At 41.9% G+C, this 20251-nt stretch overlaps 1 protein-coding gene across 1 annotated transcript in view; it reads right to left on the minus strand.

Annotated features, from left to right (window-relative positions):
- LOC126547627 (uncharacterized) overlaps window positions 1–20251 on the minus strand; it is a 51876-nt gene that overhangs the window by 20834 nt on the left and 10791 nt on the right. Inside the window, exons 4-7 of the mRNA XM_055063138.2 lie at window positions 11966–12123; window positions 11077–11160; window positions 9013–9103; window positions 7668–7719 (exon numbers count right to left, since the gene is read on the minus strand). Of these exons, the coding sequence (XP_054919113.1) occupies window positions 7668–7719; window positions 9013–9103; window positions 11077–11160; window positions 11966–12123 (385 nt within the window). The remainder of the gene's footprint in view (window positions 1–7667; window positions 7720–9012; window positions 9104–11076; window positions 11161–11965; window positions 12124–20251) is intronic.

Raw genomic sequence — 20251 nt, forward strand, 5'->3', positions numbered from 1 at the left:
TGTTTTTTTCTCTCCCTTTCTTGGAGCACAACACATTTCCAGCAGCAGTTTAGAGAGCTCTTATTTCATGTGGATCCCCACGTTGCTCATACTGCTGCTACTGGCTATTTGTGTACTGCATGAAACCCATGAAATAGTAGGTGAGAGAAGTGATGACGTTTCCACTGATGACAGACTGGTCGCTCTGAGAATAAGCACAAACAGGATTTCACTTGAACTTTTTGGATATTTTCACCACATACATGAATGTAATACTGTGCAGACACAATCATCATTTTGTGATCTATGCAGAGCACTTGCTTCATTATAGTGTCCAAGCCTAGTGGGAGGCCCTGTAAGGACCATTCATGCCACTCACAAAACCATTCTAAGGTTACAAAAATGTGCAAAAGTTGACTGTCAAGTTGGCACTATTACTACATGTTTAAAAAATTGCACGTTTCAATGCTGAACCATGAGTAATTGTAACATACCCATTCTTTTTTGTGCAGCAAATGCAAAAACCGGTTGGTACATTACAGGTCCAGCCATGGCGTAGTGGTTAGAATGCTCAGCTAACCCATGATCATTGGTTCGATTTCGAATGCATCTACTATGATTTCCTTTTTTTTTATGTACCACTAAGCCTGAACAAAAGCGTGACTATCAAATGAACATGACTTCCCATTTCCTAGTACATTAATGTTCCCCATAAAATTAATTACAATATAAGTGTTATCAAGAATAAGAAATGTTATTAAGTGTGATCAATGAACTGACAAGGCAAAACAGGAAGAAGTGAAAGAGGACAATATAGCAATGTGCTGATGCAACAATGTCAAAGCAGTAATGAGTAGGCAGTAACCAAGGCACATTTGAGGCAAAGGACTTAGGTTTCTAAGGGTTCAGGTGTGCCCATCTGACAGAGGTATTTAAGATGCACTGCGGTGCGACACACAGGAAACAGCTTGTAGTACTAGTTCTACAGAAAGCATTTCATCAATGGGAAACAGATGCTTTTTTTTTTACTTTTGCACTGAACAGTTGTCTTCAGCACCAACCGCCTGTCCTGTTCACTTCCACTTCATGATTAAACACCCCTCCCTTGTCGCCCTTTGACCCCTCACCCTTTGTGACTCATGAGACCCTTGCCTTTGCAAAAGATAGAGTAGCAGCTCAGTACAGCCTTTGAACCATACTGCACTGCACTAAAGTCGGATACAACATTAGAAAAAAGGGGGCGTTTACTCCTCCGAGGCGGATGCACACAAACATCCACCAATGGGCGCGCACTCTAGACCGACGTCATGCGCCAGACGGCCGGTGACCCCGCCGTCGGAGAAGATGGCCGCCCGTGCTTCGAACTGGGCGAAGTCGCGTCAGCTGTGCGCGTCAACGCCTCGTCACAGTGAATTCCCAAACTGTTTGTGAGTGTCTATCATGCCGGAAACATTACTGCGAGCTTACGATGCGGCATTTGTGCCGCGTGCGTTTATTCCAAGCCATGATCCGGCGAAGAAACATTGAAGCGAGCATCGCTGACGCTGCACTACGCTTTGCCTGAAAACAAGATCCCACGGCCACCGCTACAAACACACATCCTGCTTGTTTGTTCCATGTCTGTTTTATTTCGCTCCCGAGTGAAGTTACGACGCGAAAAGTTTGCCAAAGTCTGGTGCCTACTGTCAGCGGTGGGTGTGTGCGTGTACTGTGTCGCTGCGTTTCTCGTCGGACGGGGTGAAGTGATGGAGCAAAACCATTCTCAGGACAAATGAGAAAAGCGTGCGCGCATGAAACAAACCTATGAGCGTCTCAACAGAAAATATTGACAAAAGAAGCCTCCAACGCAAAGATTTGTCGCCGTAAACTTAGCGTGAACGATCGTTTTCAGTAGTGAGATGGCCGAGCATCTAACGGCGGTGTTCGTGCGTTGTGTGGCACCGTCGATTGATTGCTTTCCACCAGTGCTCACCGCGCGCGCAAGCTGTAGAATGCGTGGTGTGGCACAGTCACGCATAAGTTGTGTTGCCAGCGCTCGATATGGTTTCCCACAACATAGCTTCGCGCTGCTTTTCAATTCTTGTGATATGTTACAATTAAAAATTCCCAAGACAGTGTTAAGAGAACGGTTAAAAAAAAAGAACATACGAGAAGGTAGGCACAGCAGCTTGTGAACCCGCTCCTATAATACCTCTACCCAGGTCTGTTTGTAAATGTGTAAATGTATGTTTTCTTGCGTTTGTCATGTTTTTTTATTTCCCACATTTCTTTATATTTGAGTTTTTATTAGTTTTCGCGTTTGTGTACCTGATTCCATGCATCTTTGTGCATACTCTTATTTCTGTCCTTTTATTTTATATTAGCATTTGTTTTTGCTAGTTTTCTTTCAGCAGAGTCTTTACACATTTTCATTAACGAATCTCATTCAAAGCACTAACTCCTGTACACTGCAGGGCTGGCCTCTTCCATCTCATTAAAACCTTTCTCACTGGTCTACCTTGTCTTCTCAATCTGCCTACTCACTGTGTTTTCTGTCCTTCCTTCTTGTGTTGTTGCTTCACTGTGATTAACCAACTTGCTCAAAACAAATTTTGATCGCCTATGAAAACAGAAAGGCTTAGAGATACATTTTCTTAAAAGCGTCATGTGGGTTGCACAGCAACTTTGCCTCTTACCTCTGTTCATGTTTATGCATCAGTACATGTGGCAGCTCGCCAGAAGTGCACATGAAAGGCTGCATATTGCGAAGCAACATCTTTCTATGCTGTTGCATTTTTCATGCATTCAGTCTTAGTAAACAGACGGTTTCGCTGCCCATCACATATGATGGTAAAAGTTTTCAACACGAATAACATAGTGCAGTGGGGAGTCATTTCCTGTCTGACGCTTTCGTCGTTGCAATGACATTTTTCTGTGAATGGAGCCCAGCGAAGCAGTGCACTGAGAGCTTTTGCAACTGTCACCATTTATTACTTCACAAATGTCATTGTCTGAACCTGGCTGTCCATCACTATGCCGATGGCTTGTGAATTAAATAATTGCCTCAATAAAACACATTCAACTTCACTCAGCATTTTTTAGTACAAACAATGCTAGCAGAGCTATTCAGGGTGAATAATTGTGCTTACATTGGTGTTACTTGCCCGGTCAGATAAACAAATACAACAATGGCTGTGGCATGACTGTGATTTGATGTGCAGACTGCAAACGGTGCCTTTCAAGCGTGCCCTCGATTACTGCTATGAATAGTTACCCGAATGAGTATATTGGGCCTTAAGCTAATGATGTTTGATAATTGTTCTTATTCGCAAAACTTGCCTGGGCCAGGTAACCAAAATAAGCAATGCCACCACATGAATGTGTTTTTGCATGCAAGCTGCCAACAGTGGCTGTCATTTTCGCATTAATTGCTGCTGTTTCACCAACAGTGGTGACAGCTTGACTGCGCTTTGACGTGCAGATTGTTAATGGTGCCTTTCAAGCGTGCCCTCGACTACTGCTATGAATAGTTACCCGAATGAGTATATTGGGCCTAACTAAGCTAATGATGTTTGATAATTGTTGTCTTATTCGCATTACTTGCCTGGGTCAGATAACCAGGTTAAACAATTCCACCACATGAACGTGCTTTTTCATGCAAGCTGCCAACAGTGGTTGTCATTTTCGCATTGATTGCTGCCATTTCACCAACAGTGGCAACGACATGACTGCGCTTTGACGTGCAGCTAATGGTGCCATTCAAGCTTGCCCTCGAGTACTTCTATGAATGGCTACCCGAATCAGTATTTTGGGCCTCACTGAGCTAATGATGCTTGATAATTGTTGTCTTATTTGCATTACTTGCCCGGATCAGATAACCAGGTTAAACAATGCCACCACATGAACGTGCTTTTTCATGCAAGATGCCAACAGTGGCTGTCATTTTCGCGTTGATTGCTGCCGTTTCATGACGGCGCTTTGACGTGCAGACTGCTAATGGTGTCTTTCAAGCGTGCCCTTGACTACACTCTAAGAAAAGTTTACACCCTTTGGAGTGCCCCTTCTGCCACACAACAATAATCGTCATCTGCTTTGATGCGTTTCCTTTCTTTAACGCTGCGAGCCCGGTACTTTCCAGTAACGAACGGCATGTGCGTTATCAGCATGATAGCATTCCTGACAGGAAAGTAGCGGGCGCGGCGTTTTCAAGAAAGGAAACGTATCAAGGCAGATGACGATTATTGTTGTGTGGCAGAAGGGGCACTCCAAAGGGTGTAAACTTTTCTTAGAGTGTACTGCTATGAATGGCTACCCGAATGAGTATTTCTTGATAATTGTTGTCTTCGCATTACTTGCCTGGGCCAGATAACCAAAATAAACAATGCAAACACATGAATGTGCTTTCGCGTGCAGGCTGCTAAGAGTGGCTGTCAATTTGACGTTGACTACTGCTTTTTCGTGTGAAGCTGGATAATGGCTGGCCGAACGAGCATTTTGGGCCCCACATATTTATTCAGGGTTAATAATTGTATTTGCATTGAGATTTTCCAGCATTTCAGCACGTTTCCATGCCAATACTTATATTGAGCACGATCTGTGCAGGACATTGCTTTTTCAGAATTGAGCTTCTATTAAAAGGAATGTGTCACCAAATGAACTGCTTATTTATTTGAGAGGTCACGGGAGAATGCTTGGCTGCTGCGAACCCACCGGCAAAATTTGGGTAGCCCTAATAAGGGCTGTTCTTTCGTTAATAAGAAGCTGTTATTCTTCATTGAGTGGCTCAATGCCGGACAGCTCGCAGTCGGAGTCGCTTTCTTCACTGTCATCTTCCCCCAGCTGGATGATGATGGGTTGGATATGGTCACTCCCAGATGTATCAAGCCTGAACTTTGCCTCCAGATCCATCACGTGGTGAATGTTCTTCTTCCAGTCTTCCGCCGTTACATGCTTGATTTTTTCCCTCAAGACGTCTTCGACCGTGGACAGCTTGAAATCTCTGTTGTCCGCAGCGATGCCATTTTTCACCTTTGCCCACACAAGCTCAATAGGATTAAATTCGCAGTGGTACGGTGGGAGGCTGAGTACAATTCAACCGGCCCTTTCAGCTGCATTGTCTACGATGTAGCTCAGAAAGCATGGCTTTACAGATGCTACCAACTCAAGCAGCTGCTTTTTAACCATCCTTTCGCTGTAGGTGATGTTTTTGCTTTTGAGCCACTCCTGTATTTTTTCCTTCTTCCAAGCTGTCGTCGGTAATTTCTCGTCTCGCCGGGAATGATAAGGTGCATTGTCCAAAACAATGACGCTACCAGCAGGCAACTTCTGCAGAACGTTATTAAACCATCCCTCGAAGCGATTGCCATCCATTTCTTCGTGGTAGTCGCCCGTTTTTTGGCCTCGGAATATATTTAAGCACCCGTCGACGAAGCCATCCTCGCTGCCGATGTGCGTCACAATCAGGCGCTGGCCTTTCCCAGAAGGTTGTTTCAAACCCGTCGACAGCTAGACCATTTGCTCGCACATATAGGCGTCCGCGCTTCTGCACCACGGTGTCTGTCCACACGATCGACCGAGTGTGTCCCGCCATCACCCATGTCTCGTCCAGGAAAAAGATCTTTCGGCCTTCCGCCCGGTAGCATTCCACGTCACGAAGGTAGCGATTCCGCCATTCAGCTATGTCATCCCGGTCGATAAGCAGCGAACTGCAGCTCCTCTTCTCGTGCTTGAATCCGATCTCGACAAGCAATACAAGCATCATATCGCAAGGAACTGGCATTTGAGTGTGAGATGTGCATTGAAAAGAACCAGCTCTAAACAGTAAGAAACAGGTGGTCGCCCTTTGAGCGATTAGTAACAAGGTAGCTGTCAGTTTTGCGAGCGCAAGAAACCGATACCGCCTGCGGAACAAAACCCGACGACGCACAGTACACCACTTCAGTGATGAGAGATCCATACGCTTCGAGAACTCGTTAGTTATCTTCTCGACCGTCGGTATCTCGTTGCGGCAAAAGAAATCGTGCACACATGACCTCAGCGCGCACAACGTGAAGCTGTCATACTTCGTGCTGCGTCTTCTTTTCTCCGCATTTCGTGGACGCTTGCGCGAGGGCGTCGACAGTTTGCCACCCGAAATATGCGATGCTTTGTCCTCCCTCCTCACCTTGAACACTGTGCTTTCGCTGACACCGAGCATCTCGGCGACAAACTTGGTCGTGGCCTCCACGCTATGTTCAGGCTCCCTGTTACGCCAATACGTGTAGCAGTGGAGGATCATATTGCGTGAATCGCTGTTCAGGATGTGGCCACTCTTGTTCTTGTCAAGGATCCTTGGTGGTGTGGACATCGAGGCTACACAAGGCTCGTTTGGCAACAAAGAATCGCATTCCGATGTCACCACATTGGGCTCCATGTCGGAAAACTCGCACGGAATGATTTGCGCGAACTGGCGAGATTTTAGGCTCGCAAAAAAAAAAAAAGGAAAACATTTGTGAAACACAAAACCAAAAAATATAAATTTTATGCTATTTAACACCATGAGTGTTTATTTAATACGATGAATGAAGCATTTTTGTACCTTTCCTGCCTCGAGTATTCACGCCCCAGGTTTGTAATGGTTGCGATAAATGCATTGTTTTATATAAGTACTTGTCCAATAGCAACTGATTCATCTTAAGCTAGGAAAAAGAGTAGTAAATGTGCCGTGTACATGTAAACAAGCGCAAAAGCCATGCAGAGCTGCTCTTTCTACTTTTGTCACTTGCAATGAAGCGAAAGAGCAGACGACAGGAAGCATTGTGGAAGGCACGGGGTTATTTTTTTGTCGTGATCCGGCATGTGCTGTAGCATATGAGAGCTCTACTAAACCAGTCATCAAAATACAAAAGTCTTTGTTTATAATGAGAATTGCGCGTTTCAGAAGCACGATTTCTTTAGCGGGATTATTTTAGTCGCGGAGGCAATCGGCTGTCGCGCTTCGGTCGTCTGGGCTGGGCCAGCGGGGCCTCCCCTTTTTTCTAAAGTTGTATCCGACTATATGACACATGAGGCCATTGTGAACTAGCAATGAGGTGAGAAAGGTTTTGCAAAAAAATTTAGAAAGTTACGCAGATCTTCCAAATTGTTAATCAAATGTTAAGGTCTATACATTAGACCACGAGGACACATACTTGAGCACATCTGCAATAAATTTAATCCCTAAGAGCCTCTTTTATGATTGTGGGTGAACAGTTAAAGTGTACTGCCAGTAACCTGATTTAAAAAAAAACAGCCCAATACTAAGGTGGACACATCATTCAATATACCTAAATAGGAAAAGAATAAAAGTATCTGGTCAGCATATTCATTAGTTTTGGTGTTACACATCAAACAGTGAAACCACATGTACAGTAGAGGTCATTTGAACCTACCAGTGATACACAGCTCATGTCAAACAACCAAGGCACCAGCTGCTATGTCTTGAGCACTTCAAAAACGATTCAAGCTGTTCCTCTATCCTTCTTTTAATTCAGGTGCTGAGGCTCTCCAGTTATATTAATAATCTTAGAGGCAAATAAATGTTTCTTTAACATACAGCACTTACAACCACCTATAATAAACCTTTTCACCAATAAATCTGATGCAAAACCACTTTATTTTGATGAGTAATACTTAACAAGTAGAGGCTTAAGAAGAATATGCGATAATTATAAAAGGAAAATGGGTCTTACTCAAGTGGTCAAAGTCAAGATGCTGATGAGAGATGTCTAGCCAAAGCTGAACCTAGGAAAAACACAGGTTCACTTAGTATCAACTTGATTTTAAAAATGTGTAAAATATAAAGCTGAGTGAATATCTGCTATGAAGTAAAGATACTTGTGTGCACATATAGAAATAAAATCACAGAAAACAAAAGTCTAGCTACAATGACGTTACTTATCTTCAAAAACAACAGTCCGAAAAAGGGTGCAATCCTTCACATAGTGCAGTGCAAGATAAATTCCAGTGAGCCAAAAGTGGTGCTTTTAAATTTCAATGCATGCAATTGCTGTGTGCAAAACATTTGCTGTAATAAAGCAAAGGCTACAAGATTTCATTTCAGGCTACAAGGTGGTTTCATATAATGGTCAACAAGTCTCAAATGTCAAAGAAGAGGACAACTGTTTGTTTTAAAACGTCACAAGTTTTGGCAAATGAAACAGCAATGCATCTAGAATGTTGTATCTATGTAAAAGACAACCAGAAGTACAGCGTATAGTAAGCAGATCTGGCACAAATAAACACAAGCAGGCTTTCTTATTTAAGTGTCAGCTTTCAATGCTCCGACTGCAACCACACAAGAGAATGATTCTCACCTGCACCAACTGCTAATTTTGTCTATTATCTAAAAGTACAGGTTAAAGTAAACTACGTTGTGGATGTTACGGACAGTAATTCTGGCAAGCGATGGCCTGTCTAGGGAGAAAGGCAACATTCTGACAAGAGCAAGCTTGCTATTCACTTACAGGAAGAAATGCAAGTTGGAGAAAGTTACATATGTAAGGAGTGATTGATTTTAGACAGTTGCAGGATTGTAGAATCAGTGGTTAGCCTGGCCAAGGCAAAGAAATTCATAAACTTATTGTACCATCCCTGTATAACAACAATATACACGAGTATGATATGTTTTCTAACTACACATTCTGTGAGACAATGCTTTGACTCAGCAAATGCAATGTATCATGCACAACACACAAATTGGAAAGGGAATATCTCACTCTACCGCAGCAGGCTGATAACATGGCCAACCGGGAAATTTATATTTAATAAAAATGATTTAAAGTAATGTCACCTTTAATTTGAAACGTGGAAACAAAGTCTCCCTATACATGGACTGATGTAAATAACCTGCCCCTTCCTTCTTTCGCTAATTTAGACACCACCGTCTAACTATGTAGCCTTTCCAAGCAAGCACTCGCAGAGCTGTGAAACAATGCCATACAGCATGGCAGATGTGCAAGAAACCAAATGGCAAAGAGGCTAAACTAAACATAATGATGCAAATTATCAGCCTATGCAGGTTGTGTCACACAGTACCTCAGGCCAAAAAATGGCACATAGATGGTCTATAACATTTTTCTTTAGCACCTCGTCCTCTGCCGACCAGCTTGCCTCCGAGTCACACTTGCTGAATGAAATAATAAAGAGGACACATTACCTAGCTCCTTTGAAGCAATAACTAATGTGTCACAACCGCCGTACAAATACCATATTAGGTTCAAAAGTACATCCAAACTTATTTCTCTACTGCAAAATTGAGAAGCAAGGTTTTATTCTCTTGTTCAGCGAGGATTTCTATGAAATCATTAGAATGACCAGTCATTATGAACTATAGTGTTAACTCTATGCCACTATGCCACTTACCATTTGAAAAGAAAAAAATTATTTTTCACAAGTGGTGCCTAAGTACGCCTCAGTGAAACTAAACAGATCATTTGGCAAGCAAGAGACTACCATCATTAATTTTTTTTTATTGGTATGTGCACAATTGTGTACAAAGCGTCATGGTGGTCAATAAATTCAACAATGCTTCCCTTGCATGGTAACTGTGAAAGCAGCTGTGGTCTTTTGTCAGGCAAAGCAGCACATCATCGATCAGCTTCTGCAGCCCTCTAATTTAGAGTGAGATAGCTCTGAACTGGCTCAGATTCTGGCAGGATTGCAAGCTTCTGGCCATAGCCTTCTTCCCTTCTTCGAAAGTCATGTTCACATTCGTATTTTTAAAATTTTTTTTTATTGCTTCAGGTATTTGTCACTTCACTTGTCATGTATTTGTCAACTGAAGATCAGCTCTGGCATGTATCCTAAAAAGTGTACGACATTGGGGTGTTATTGGCATTGGGGTGTCATCCGCATTCAAGAGGCTTTAGGGATGTCCACCGAGTGCAGTGTTGGTGGTGGTTGTGGTGGTGTTGGGTGGAGACAGGGAGGTGGGAAGAGAAAAAGCAATATCTATTATTAAAAGTTTCTTTTGCAAGGTTTTTAAGAAATATACCTGCAAATTCTACATATTGCACCCTCTCGTCATCTGCATCTTCAATGCAAGCAGAACGAACTCAACTAGAGCAACCTCCTCCTACTTGTCCTTACTTGAGTCGACATACGAAATGTTTCTCTATGCATTTTCTCCAAAAGCTTGTACCCGCATTGCTTGTTTGCATTAACACATTTCTTCTCATAAAATAAAGAAGGCATTTGCAGCACAACAAACTCTACAGCGATATATACAAGCAGTTATCAAGCTAGCAGAGACGAACCCTGCTCCACGCTGCATGCCACTTTGCATCGAACATTCCGAACGCATCCACAATGACGCTTTGAGCATGTTTGACTGTACACAAATTCCAGCACCGAGAGGACACCTGGTGAGTGCGGGTGCTGTAATTTGATCTTGAGACACTCTCATAATTGTCTTATCAATGGGCAATTTTTTAAGTCATAGACAATGTTGAAAATACAAAAAAAATAAATCAAAAGTTTATCTGACAACACCAAACTACATACCACCATGCTGAATACTTTGCACATTAGTCTTATCTGCATTCACTATGTGGCGCAGTAAACTCCACAGTCACAAGACAAGGAGTGTAAAATTCAGCTAAAACCCCCGAAAATGGTAGCATCAGTAACATGCTCGGAGGAAAAAGAGCAGGTTAGCAAAGTACCCAATTGTGTATATAGCATCTGAAAGTGTTGAAGTCAAGGGTTTGATGAAAACTCGTCTGGTCAGGATTAGTCACAGTCAAAGAAAAAATTGACGCCAACCGCAAACAAATAATCACAAGACGTCTCAGCTCCTGTAAGAAAACCTTGTTCACAATCTTTTCTTACTATTTATATCTGTGGTCAGCATCCATTTTTGCTTTGACTACAGTACTAAAAGGTGAAACAAAAGCCACGACATAGCTATTTTTCAAACTCCAGATGACTCATTCCTACAGCACATAAGGTGGCTTGCTTGAAACAATTTAGAAAACTTGTGCATGGCGTTCTCAGAGTTCACAAAATGCTGTTACAGGTTTTCCTTTGTTTTTGCAAGTCCCTTAGTTTCATACAAGCAGTGTGCTGTTCTGAAAATACAGCAAGACAGATCTACAGTACCTTTCTGTTGAGGTAGAACCACCATTTATACAGATACTTTTAGCAACAGTTGCCGTTGGAGAGGCAAGCTTCTTGCCAATTACACTGTTGGGAAAAACAATATAGCATACCTAAAAAAGCATGATCAACACAAACTTTAACTACTTGGCATAAAGCTTAACTTTCTGAAAGCCAATGTATGCCAAGATTTAACATATTTAATGCAGAAGACCAACTTACTAAGCTATAATTTTCAGAAAGTGTAACATCACTGCTGTGAAAAAAGTCCAGGAAACTTCACTAAAATGAGGTCTTTTTAAGTGAAGTTTCACTGGAATGGTTCAAAATAAATTACATGTAGCAGCTATTATGAGTTTGGCAGACAGGATAAGCAACTCAGACTATAAGAACTTCTTGGCCCCTTGTGCTTTAACTACACTTCACTCAAGAGCACACTACATAACAGTTGAAAAATGAAGCATACTTGCTAGTGATTTATTAAAAGTGTCACAGTACATCTGTAAACTTTTCCAGGGCTTGCAACTATGGTTAGTTTAACCACAAGAGATGGTTGATAACTTAGCTGTAGCAGCGTAACACTAATCTATCTTGTGGGGACTTTGTACTCCCTAGTTTCCCGGCTGTCAGATTCTCTACGTGACTGTACTACTTCCTATGGACTTTCTTCGTGTTATCCATATTCAAGTGTCAGAAAAGCCACTAACAATAATTTGAAAGATCTTCAACAGTGTTCCTGTGAGCCAATGACCTTACAGTGACATGATGCAACAAATGTAGCAATACTTCATGGTGCACAAAGCTGTGTGTGCTGCTCCGAGCCATGGACTTCTATAGTGCTGTGTGGAACTTAAAACAAAGCTATTAGCAGGAATAGAGCAAAAGTGTTCACCGAAGGTATGGGAACTGTTGCTTCCACCGTTCACACTCAAGCTTGAGTTCATCATTCAAGTCAGCACCTCCGGGTTCATTATCTTTTTCTTCATACAAGTAACTGTCTATGGCTTCAAGGGTTTGCTGAACTTGGGCTGTAGCACTAGTGTTGAAGTCCTAGACAAAGAGGAATAAAAAATGCACTGGGTTTTATTTTACCATACAAAAACAAAATGCTTGGTTAAAGGCAATATTGTTTTAAAGTGAGCTCTTCCACGCCATTTTGATATAGTGCAACAACACTACGTCAACCAATAGCTTTGCATGGGTATAGCATGTGGGCTGACCCAACAGCAATATGCTTAAGCATGTGGCCGGTAAGAACCAATCCTCAAAATTGATGTTGAATACAGTTTCATTAAGCACTTGATTTCACTACATCATAAACGAGAACAACTACAAATAAGAGTGATAATAGTAACTTGAGCTGCCAGGGTATCCACAATAACACCTCCATCGCAAAAGGTGAAAGCACCTCAGAGAGCAACAAGAGATTTCATGCTTAAATTGAAGCAAGGGCTCTAATCTAGAACGTACATATCCAATTCTCTCTTTTTTTTTAGAGTAAGCAAGTGGCTAAGTGCAAGAGTCAAAACAAGCTTGGTTGTGTCTATTATTGTAAAAATGTATCTTATATACTAGTAGTTAATGATGATGGGCCCTTCTTGCTACTGAAGTGATGGCAATGTTCACATATCTTTCAACACAGCAAACACATCTTGCCCAAGAGTGGTCACATAACAGCGATACTTAGGTAAAAGTGATAACCACCCAGAGATAAAAATCAACACATGCGAAAATTATAATACTTTGCTCACTGTTCTAAATGTATTCAAATAAACACTTTACCACCAGTTTAAACATAATTCATGTGATGAAATATTTCTTATGCTTTGCCTTTCCAGCATTTGTGACCCCACAATTATAACAGTAAAATGCCTGTTTACTTCATCCGCTCTTATTCAAACGTTGGATAAACATTGGCCACACAAACATATACAGACTATAGTTGAACACCGCTCCAAAGAATGCTTCTACAATGAAATGACCTATGTAACAAAGAATTGATTATGACCCGGCCCTATTTCTATCTTTCATGTGCACTATGAATGCCTCTACAGCGAGTGAACTTAGGCGTCCCCCAATGGCCAATTTGTTGCTTTACAATGAATGCCACGTAGCAGTGCAGCCACTGCTCTCCACAGAAGCCACCAAGGTGCGCTCTGTGACAGCGTTAACGGCAGCACTAGGGATGCACTTGAGGAGCATGCTTATTTAAGATGTAGTCCTGCTGCACTGCTCCAGGAATTGCTCAACTCCACCACTTCGTGTAACGCATCAGCAGGTGCAATGGCTGACAACTATATTGCAGTAGATGATGACATTAAGATGCAATATAACAGATAACCAACAACATCTTTAAAGTAATCTAGGATTGAAAGGACATGAATGTCGATGAAGGCCATGAAGTTACTGTAATCGAACCGAGAATTTCGATGGAAAAGGAGGTGATAGCGGCACTTGACGATATGCAGATTTACTTTGCGTAGGTTCTACATTTTGCCGCAAAGCATGGTGCAAAGCTGAGCACAATAAGGCTGGCTGCAGTCTTCCATACATTCTGTCAGACAAATTGTGCATGAAAAAATTAGCGACTTTTTTCACTAAGTATGTCTTGAATTCATGTCAAATAAAGACTGCTTTGTTGAACGTGCTTAGCCTGCTCTACTGTGAGCAGTATGGTGTGCAACCTTTGCAACAAAATGGGCTGCATAACGAAGAATTTTAGAGGCCCCGAACACTTTGGTATAAAGGCCCCTCTTTACTGTACATTCTTGAATTCAAGGTTGTCCGAAAATAATTTAATGCTCCATTATCTTAAACTTATCACAGTGATGGAAGTTGACTGGTCAGCATGCGTGCATCTGACCCCAATAGTTGAACTGAATTGAATCCTGGGGTTTTACACGCAAAACCTTGATTTGATTATCAGGCACACCGTAGTGGGGGAGTCCGGATTAATTTTGACCACCAGGGGACCTTTAATGTGCCCCAATATGCAGGACACAGCCATTTTTGCATTTCACCCCCATCATACCCCAACCGTGACCCTAATGGTCGCGGAATCTGTCTAGGAAACACTAGGAGACAGCATATGTGTCAAAGACATGAAATCTCCCACCCAAAACAATCACTTTCAAGCCTGCCCTTAGAGTTCCAAAGAGAAACAACAGTTCACATTGAATGACCGCTGTATTTGCCCCAATTCTATTGTGTGCCTTTTTCTAAAAACATCTGAAAACTGCCTGCTCGTTACAATTGGACATGAGTGCAAGCCACATTCACAGCATTGGCAAGAGCTTACCGTCAGTGCCAGCATCATCATCACTAGCATCACACGATGGTGACGGGACAAGTTTTCACATAGGTAAGCTCACACTCTACTTTCAAAGCAAAAACCCAATCAAAATTGATTTTTGGTGCACAGCAGTTTTGCATGCGTCGCAGCGTGAACTGGCTAGTCTCGGCATGGACCACCACTCTGTTCACCATGGCGGGTGAATCCAAGAAATGCGCATCATCAATTGCATTGCACCGCTCAGAGGATGACATGTGGCCCATGGTGATAAAAAGCTGTCTGAGAGTGACGCCGATGTTCATTAAGTATAAAGAAATTTCTGTAAACTCTGCGTGCTACATCTTCTTCTGGCTGTTAGAATCAGAGGCGTGCCATATATTTCTTGTTAAACAATCAAGTGTGCTTTATATGTGGGCGGACATTGCTTTCTACTTTGAATACTTCGAACACAAAAACTGAGTATGTTTGAATCTTGTAAATACACCCAAATAATGCAGTGGTGTGCTTGGATGCTTTTTCTGCCTCTTTCTTTATTTTCACCCACTGCATAACTATAATTCTGCTCGTCCCATCAAGGTTGAAGTAATGAAAGTCGACTGCAGTACACTAAGACATATCAGATGTGTTTGCACAGATATATCTTTACAGAGGAAATAAGATCAATGCTTCATCTATACTAACATGAGCTGCCTACAATTTGTCTGTGCACATGCAAACATCACCAGACCAACAAGTTCACATAAAAAGCTGTTCAAATGTTATGCCTTTTTTTCTGCTCTCACTGCATTTAACAAACATATTAAAACTCCCTGAATATGTTCCCAATTACATTTGCACAATACTGTTGCAGGAACCATGCCAAAGCACTCCCCTGCATTATATTCCACATGATATTATGCTGCCCTAAGCCATTCCTGCAGGACATGTCACAATGCGGATGTATAAATTGTGAAAAACAGCCATGTCAGAGCAAAAATGAATGGGCAATTATTCAAAATAATTGCACAATCCGTTGTACTAGCACACTATGTTAATCATGCAAGCTGAGAGGAGTCTTGCATGTGAAAAGGCATGGCACTCATGGGCTGATTCTTGCATTATGCTCTATGATTTGGTTATTTGACACTCTCTTATTACACCTTTTTTTGTGTCTGATTAGTTGTAGAACAGAATTGACTGAATCTTGAAACTTACTAGGATGCAGGCTTGGGTGATTTCGAACTTTTGCATCACCACACCCTCAATTTTATGCTTACAAAAGAAAACCGATTTTTTTTTTACCAGACAAACCTGATAACGACCTTTTCTGCTTTCGCGTTGCCATATATTTTTTATACCTGTTATGTTTTTAGGTGCTGCTTTGTTTGAATTCCATCACAATTTACTGGTACGCTTACAGACTGGGCCCTTCCAGACAGATCAAGGTTAATTTTCATTTGTCTTTTGGACTACTCTTCCCTTTCCTCGTGTAGCATCTTCACTGTTAACTGATATTTGCAGATTACTCTTCACTACCGTCATTTCTTGTTTGCACTCTGTTTTTTTCCTTCAAATGTTTAACTGCAATGGTACTTTTATCACGTGTAGTGCCAATAAAGCTTTAATTGCGAGTTACCACTGTATACAAGTGCTATTCTTTCTTTATGTAAAGTGCCTGTGCATGCTGTGAAGGTCACGAATCTTGAAATTCGCAAGTGAAAATAATAGTGCAAATATCAAAATCCATGCATAAAAAAGTGTTTAGACACCCAAAAGAGCACTGTAGCACCTTCAGCCTACAGAGTAGGCAAAGCTAAACTGGTATTATTACATAGGTAAATAATTGTAATAACGTCTTTTTTAAAAGGTGACTGGGACCAAGTCATACGCTCATGTTGCAATATTTGTAAAATGACAAAAAGAAAAAAAGAAATCCTTTTTTACATAAAACATGTTTGTTTTGCAATTTTTGTGGAGAGAAAGGGAAGGTTAAAAAATTCCCTTTGAATTTCATTCAATTTGTAGTGTATCCCAAAATGTATGCTAGTTGCACTGACGTTCTCCAAATATTAAAATTTTTGCATGAGACAGCCTCCAAAGTTTCAAGTCCTGGGTTCTAATCTGGAACACACCAGGGCTATGACACTACAGTTGCTCGCAATTAAGTGCTTGCTTATTACTCTTACACATGTAGCATGTATCAATATTAGCTTCAGAGCCAACCCAACATCTTTTCCTGGCTTGACAATTTGAGTGCAACATGCATTCACGCCTAACACGGTGTCTTGAACATGTTCAAAGCTGCAGAGTGGGCCACAAAAAATGATCAATTCGATTTGCATCCACGAGTTACAGGAATTGGCTCAAGTGCTTATTTTGCATTTGGCTGCTGGCATAAAGCTAACCAAAGCTTGAACTAATGCTGCCATCTCGTGGGACACCTCTGGCAAAACGATGTGAGACTGCAAATGCACCTGAAGTGCTTGACCTGTGCACTTGGAAGGCACGCCATTAACAGCAGTTTCATTAGAAAAGCAAGGCAGTGCGGCAGACAGTGCTACACCTAATTGCTTGTTTCTGCAACCTTATGGTACCACATCAACGTAGTGGGAGAACCTGGTGGCACAACTCTGCCAAAATGAACTGCGGCTGCAGATGCCACTGAAATGTGCGACGTGTACTTAAAGGAACTGCTCTTGACCAGTACCGTTGGTACTACAAATTCTCAGGGTGTCTACCTAGTTGACCTTTTCAAATTCCCTAAGTTGTTCAGGTTTTCCCTGAGTGCCTTTGCAAAATTTCCCGAGTGACACAGAACTTTTTCTGTCAAGACAGGTTGACGCCACGTCGCCCGATGCTGTCACTCTCTAGTAAGCATGTTAAAAAATTTTTAAAAATGCCCTAATCCAATTTGAACAGTAAGGAGTAATGTTCACTTTATTCAAAACAGAAAACTCAAGGGAGGGGTTAGTAAAATGCACAGCGAATAAAATATATTCGAAAAAAAAAAGGATATGGTAAAGCCCATTGCAAATTAAGTCGAACATTTTCAAATACGAATAAAAAGAGATGCGTAGAGAAGCAAATATTTTCGAAAATGAGTTATTTCCATCAACTGATAGCAAGCTCATTGGTATTAGGCCCAAACTTTGTCACAAGTGAGATTCTCTCTTAACAGCTTGTAAGTCAACCTCAACTGTCCTGACACTCTCAGCCCATGCACAATGCCTCAGTGCTGCGTTTCACTGCTCTACAGAGTTTATTTTGCTTTGGATGAGGGTCACCTGCATCTTGGCATCAGCCAACACTTTCTTTTAGAGCTCAAGCTCCTTCAAAGAAGAAGCGGCACGGTTCATTTCCCAATCATTCCTCAATGCGACGGTCCTTTCTGTTCTCGTCCTCGTTCCGCCACGCGTTCGCCCCACAGACCATTTGAAGCACTCTCTTGGTCAGTTGTACAGTCAATGTCCTCTCCTCTGCTCAGTCTGCTCAAATTGAAAGTGTACAGGGCTTTGCGGGGGGAGGGGGGGGGGGGGGGAGGGGCTTGTCCTAGGTACTTCCGTGTCCTTTTTTCTGCCTTGTTCCAGGAAACCTACGCCAGGCCTAAATAGTACTTGGAAACCGTCATGCTGGTAAAGATGAGAGAAGGGAACGGGACAAGGAATGTGGTTTCGGTAAAAAGGAACGACCCCAAGGGCAGTTGAACATGCCTGTGTTCTGGGCCAACAAGAAAAAGAAAGTTCGGTAGATTTCTTCCCGTGAAGCTGCCCGTTTCTTTTTCTTTTCTTCTTTTTTTTTCTTTTCAAGCACAGCTCTAACTTGGGGTTTTTCAGTTTTCACCAATTCAAAGAAAACCAACTCGGGGGTTAATTTTCAGTGCTTATCAGTATAAAGCGAGAACATGGAACCCGAATTATGAGGCACATTGTAGTGAGACTCTGCATTAATTTTGACCATCTGGGGTTGTTTAACATGCACCTAATTTTAAGTACACAAAAATTTTTGCATTTCACCCCCATCAAAATGCGGCCACCACAGCCAGGAGCAAACCCGCGACCTTTACCTCAGCAATGCAACACCATAGTGAATGGGCTACAGCGGCAGGTAACCATCCTCCAACAGGGGAAGGAGCAGCACAAGGGAGTACAGTGATGTAAGATGCAGCGATACAATTTTGACGTCTATATAACATATGCTTCCCCCCCCCCTGCTATGGTTCCCTCGGTTACGAAAACCAATGAAACGTAACATTACAAGGAGGGAAAAATAAACGCAAGAGTGGATCTGGTGTTGCACCACAGCTTGCTCACACTAGTAGAGCAGGCCAAAAAATGATATTCAAGCATTATATTTTCATAAAGTGCCACCCATTATCATAACACTGCAACAAAGCTCTGAATGTGCATTGTTTATAGATGGACTCCGTGGCACTCCACTGTTGCAAAAGCACAGCATGCCATAATCTCGAACGCCATGCTTTCGGCATACTGCTATATCATCAACCATCCTCACACAAGCCAAACGCAGCGCACATGAGTTGAAAAGCACAAAAAAATAGCAGAGTTCATTCAATTTAATTGAATTTAGAGCATCAGGGGCGCTCCAAATTCAGTTCTGAAGTGAAGAGCCAACTGTAAAACATTCTTGCATAGCAGCCTACCAGGGCATCAATACGGTGCCAGGAGAATTCGGCAATAATATGTCAAGTGTGTTTTTGTCTAAAACACAATGGACATTTTATCCAGCCCTTACCATTTCATATTGTTGCCCCGGTAAACTGATGCCAATTAGTGTTTTTGAGTATACTCTTGACCACTGACACCTCTGACTTAAATGTATTAAAATGACCTAGGCTTTTTCCATACATCAGAGTTCATGCATGGTGCATTCTAATTGTCTGAGGATTAACAGTGACGTCGCAATCCACCAAAAGCATTGCCTCTTAAAATTACAGCACACTGCATTGTAGCAACAGCCAAACACTGCGATCTCCAAGACCATGCAAAACTATATAATATACAAAGGTACGCCAACATGTTATGAAGTACGACAGTGCTTTATAAAAGCACAGTGCTTCTTTATCAGTTCTTCACCTATTTCATGCCATGCTGCAATGTAAGCGCCAGAGCAATGCAAAGTTGTACCAGTATTCCCCCCCTTTCTTTTTGACACATCCTCTTGCCTTCCTACCTAGAGGGACCTGTCGCTCTGGGGGTGTAATGGGTACACCATTTACGGGAATATAGAGGTTCTAAACCCTGCATGTACTGTTACTGGTACTGTCCTGGCCACATTTAAGCATGACAAATTCCTGTGCCTTCTGGTGCATTTGTTCCTGGGTCAGAAACAAATAAGACCTGCCAACATTCACACATCCTAGCTGATTAGCACTATGCAAGCACCTTGAACAAAGCAGCTAAAAGCTGGCAGATAGCTAGAATGGTGGCAGTAGCAGCATGCATTTAGTGCTATGCTATATAAATGTCTTTGTGTAGATGTGTATGTGTTTGCAGTTTATGAAATGTTTAGTGATAAGTAGAGTTTCGTTAATTAGACTATAGTTCATTAAATTTTTCTGTTAATTCAATCCTGACCAAATGTACCAGCTGGTGTGCATACATTTCTATGGGCCCAAGCTTTGCATTATTTTGATCCAAGAATTGGCCTTCACCACATAATTTAAACTTGACTGGTCAGCAAGCATGTGCCTGACCCTAATATTGACCCCAATAGTGGCTGCGTCCATCTTGGCAGCACTTATGGGACAGTGAATGTGTTGAAGACATGTTATCTCCCACCAAAAACACCGATTTATTTTTTGAAGTGAAAATGGCAGCTTACCTTATCCTTTTTACCTGATTCTAATATGCAACTTTTTTTCCACAATGTGGTCTGTAAATTACCTGT

Source organism: Dermacentor andersoni, chromosome 1, assembly GCF_023375885.2.
Source record: "Dermacentor andersoni chromosome 1, qqDerAnde1_hic_scaffold, whole genome shotgun sequence".
In the NCBI taxonomy this organism is placed as follows: Eukaryota; Metazoa; Arthropoda; class Arachnida; order Ixodida; family Ixodidae; genus Dermacentor; species Dermacentor andersoni.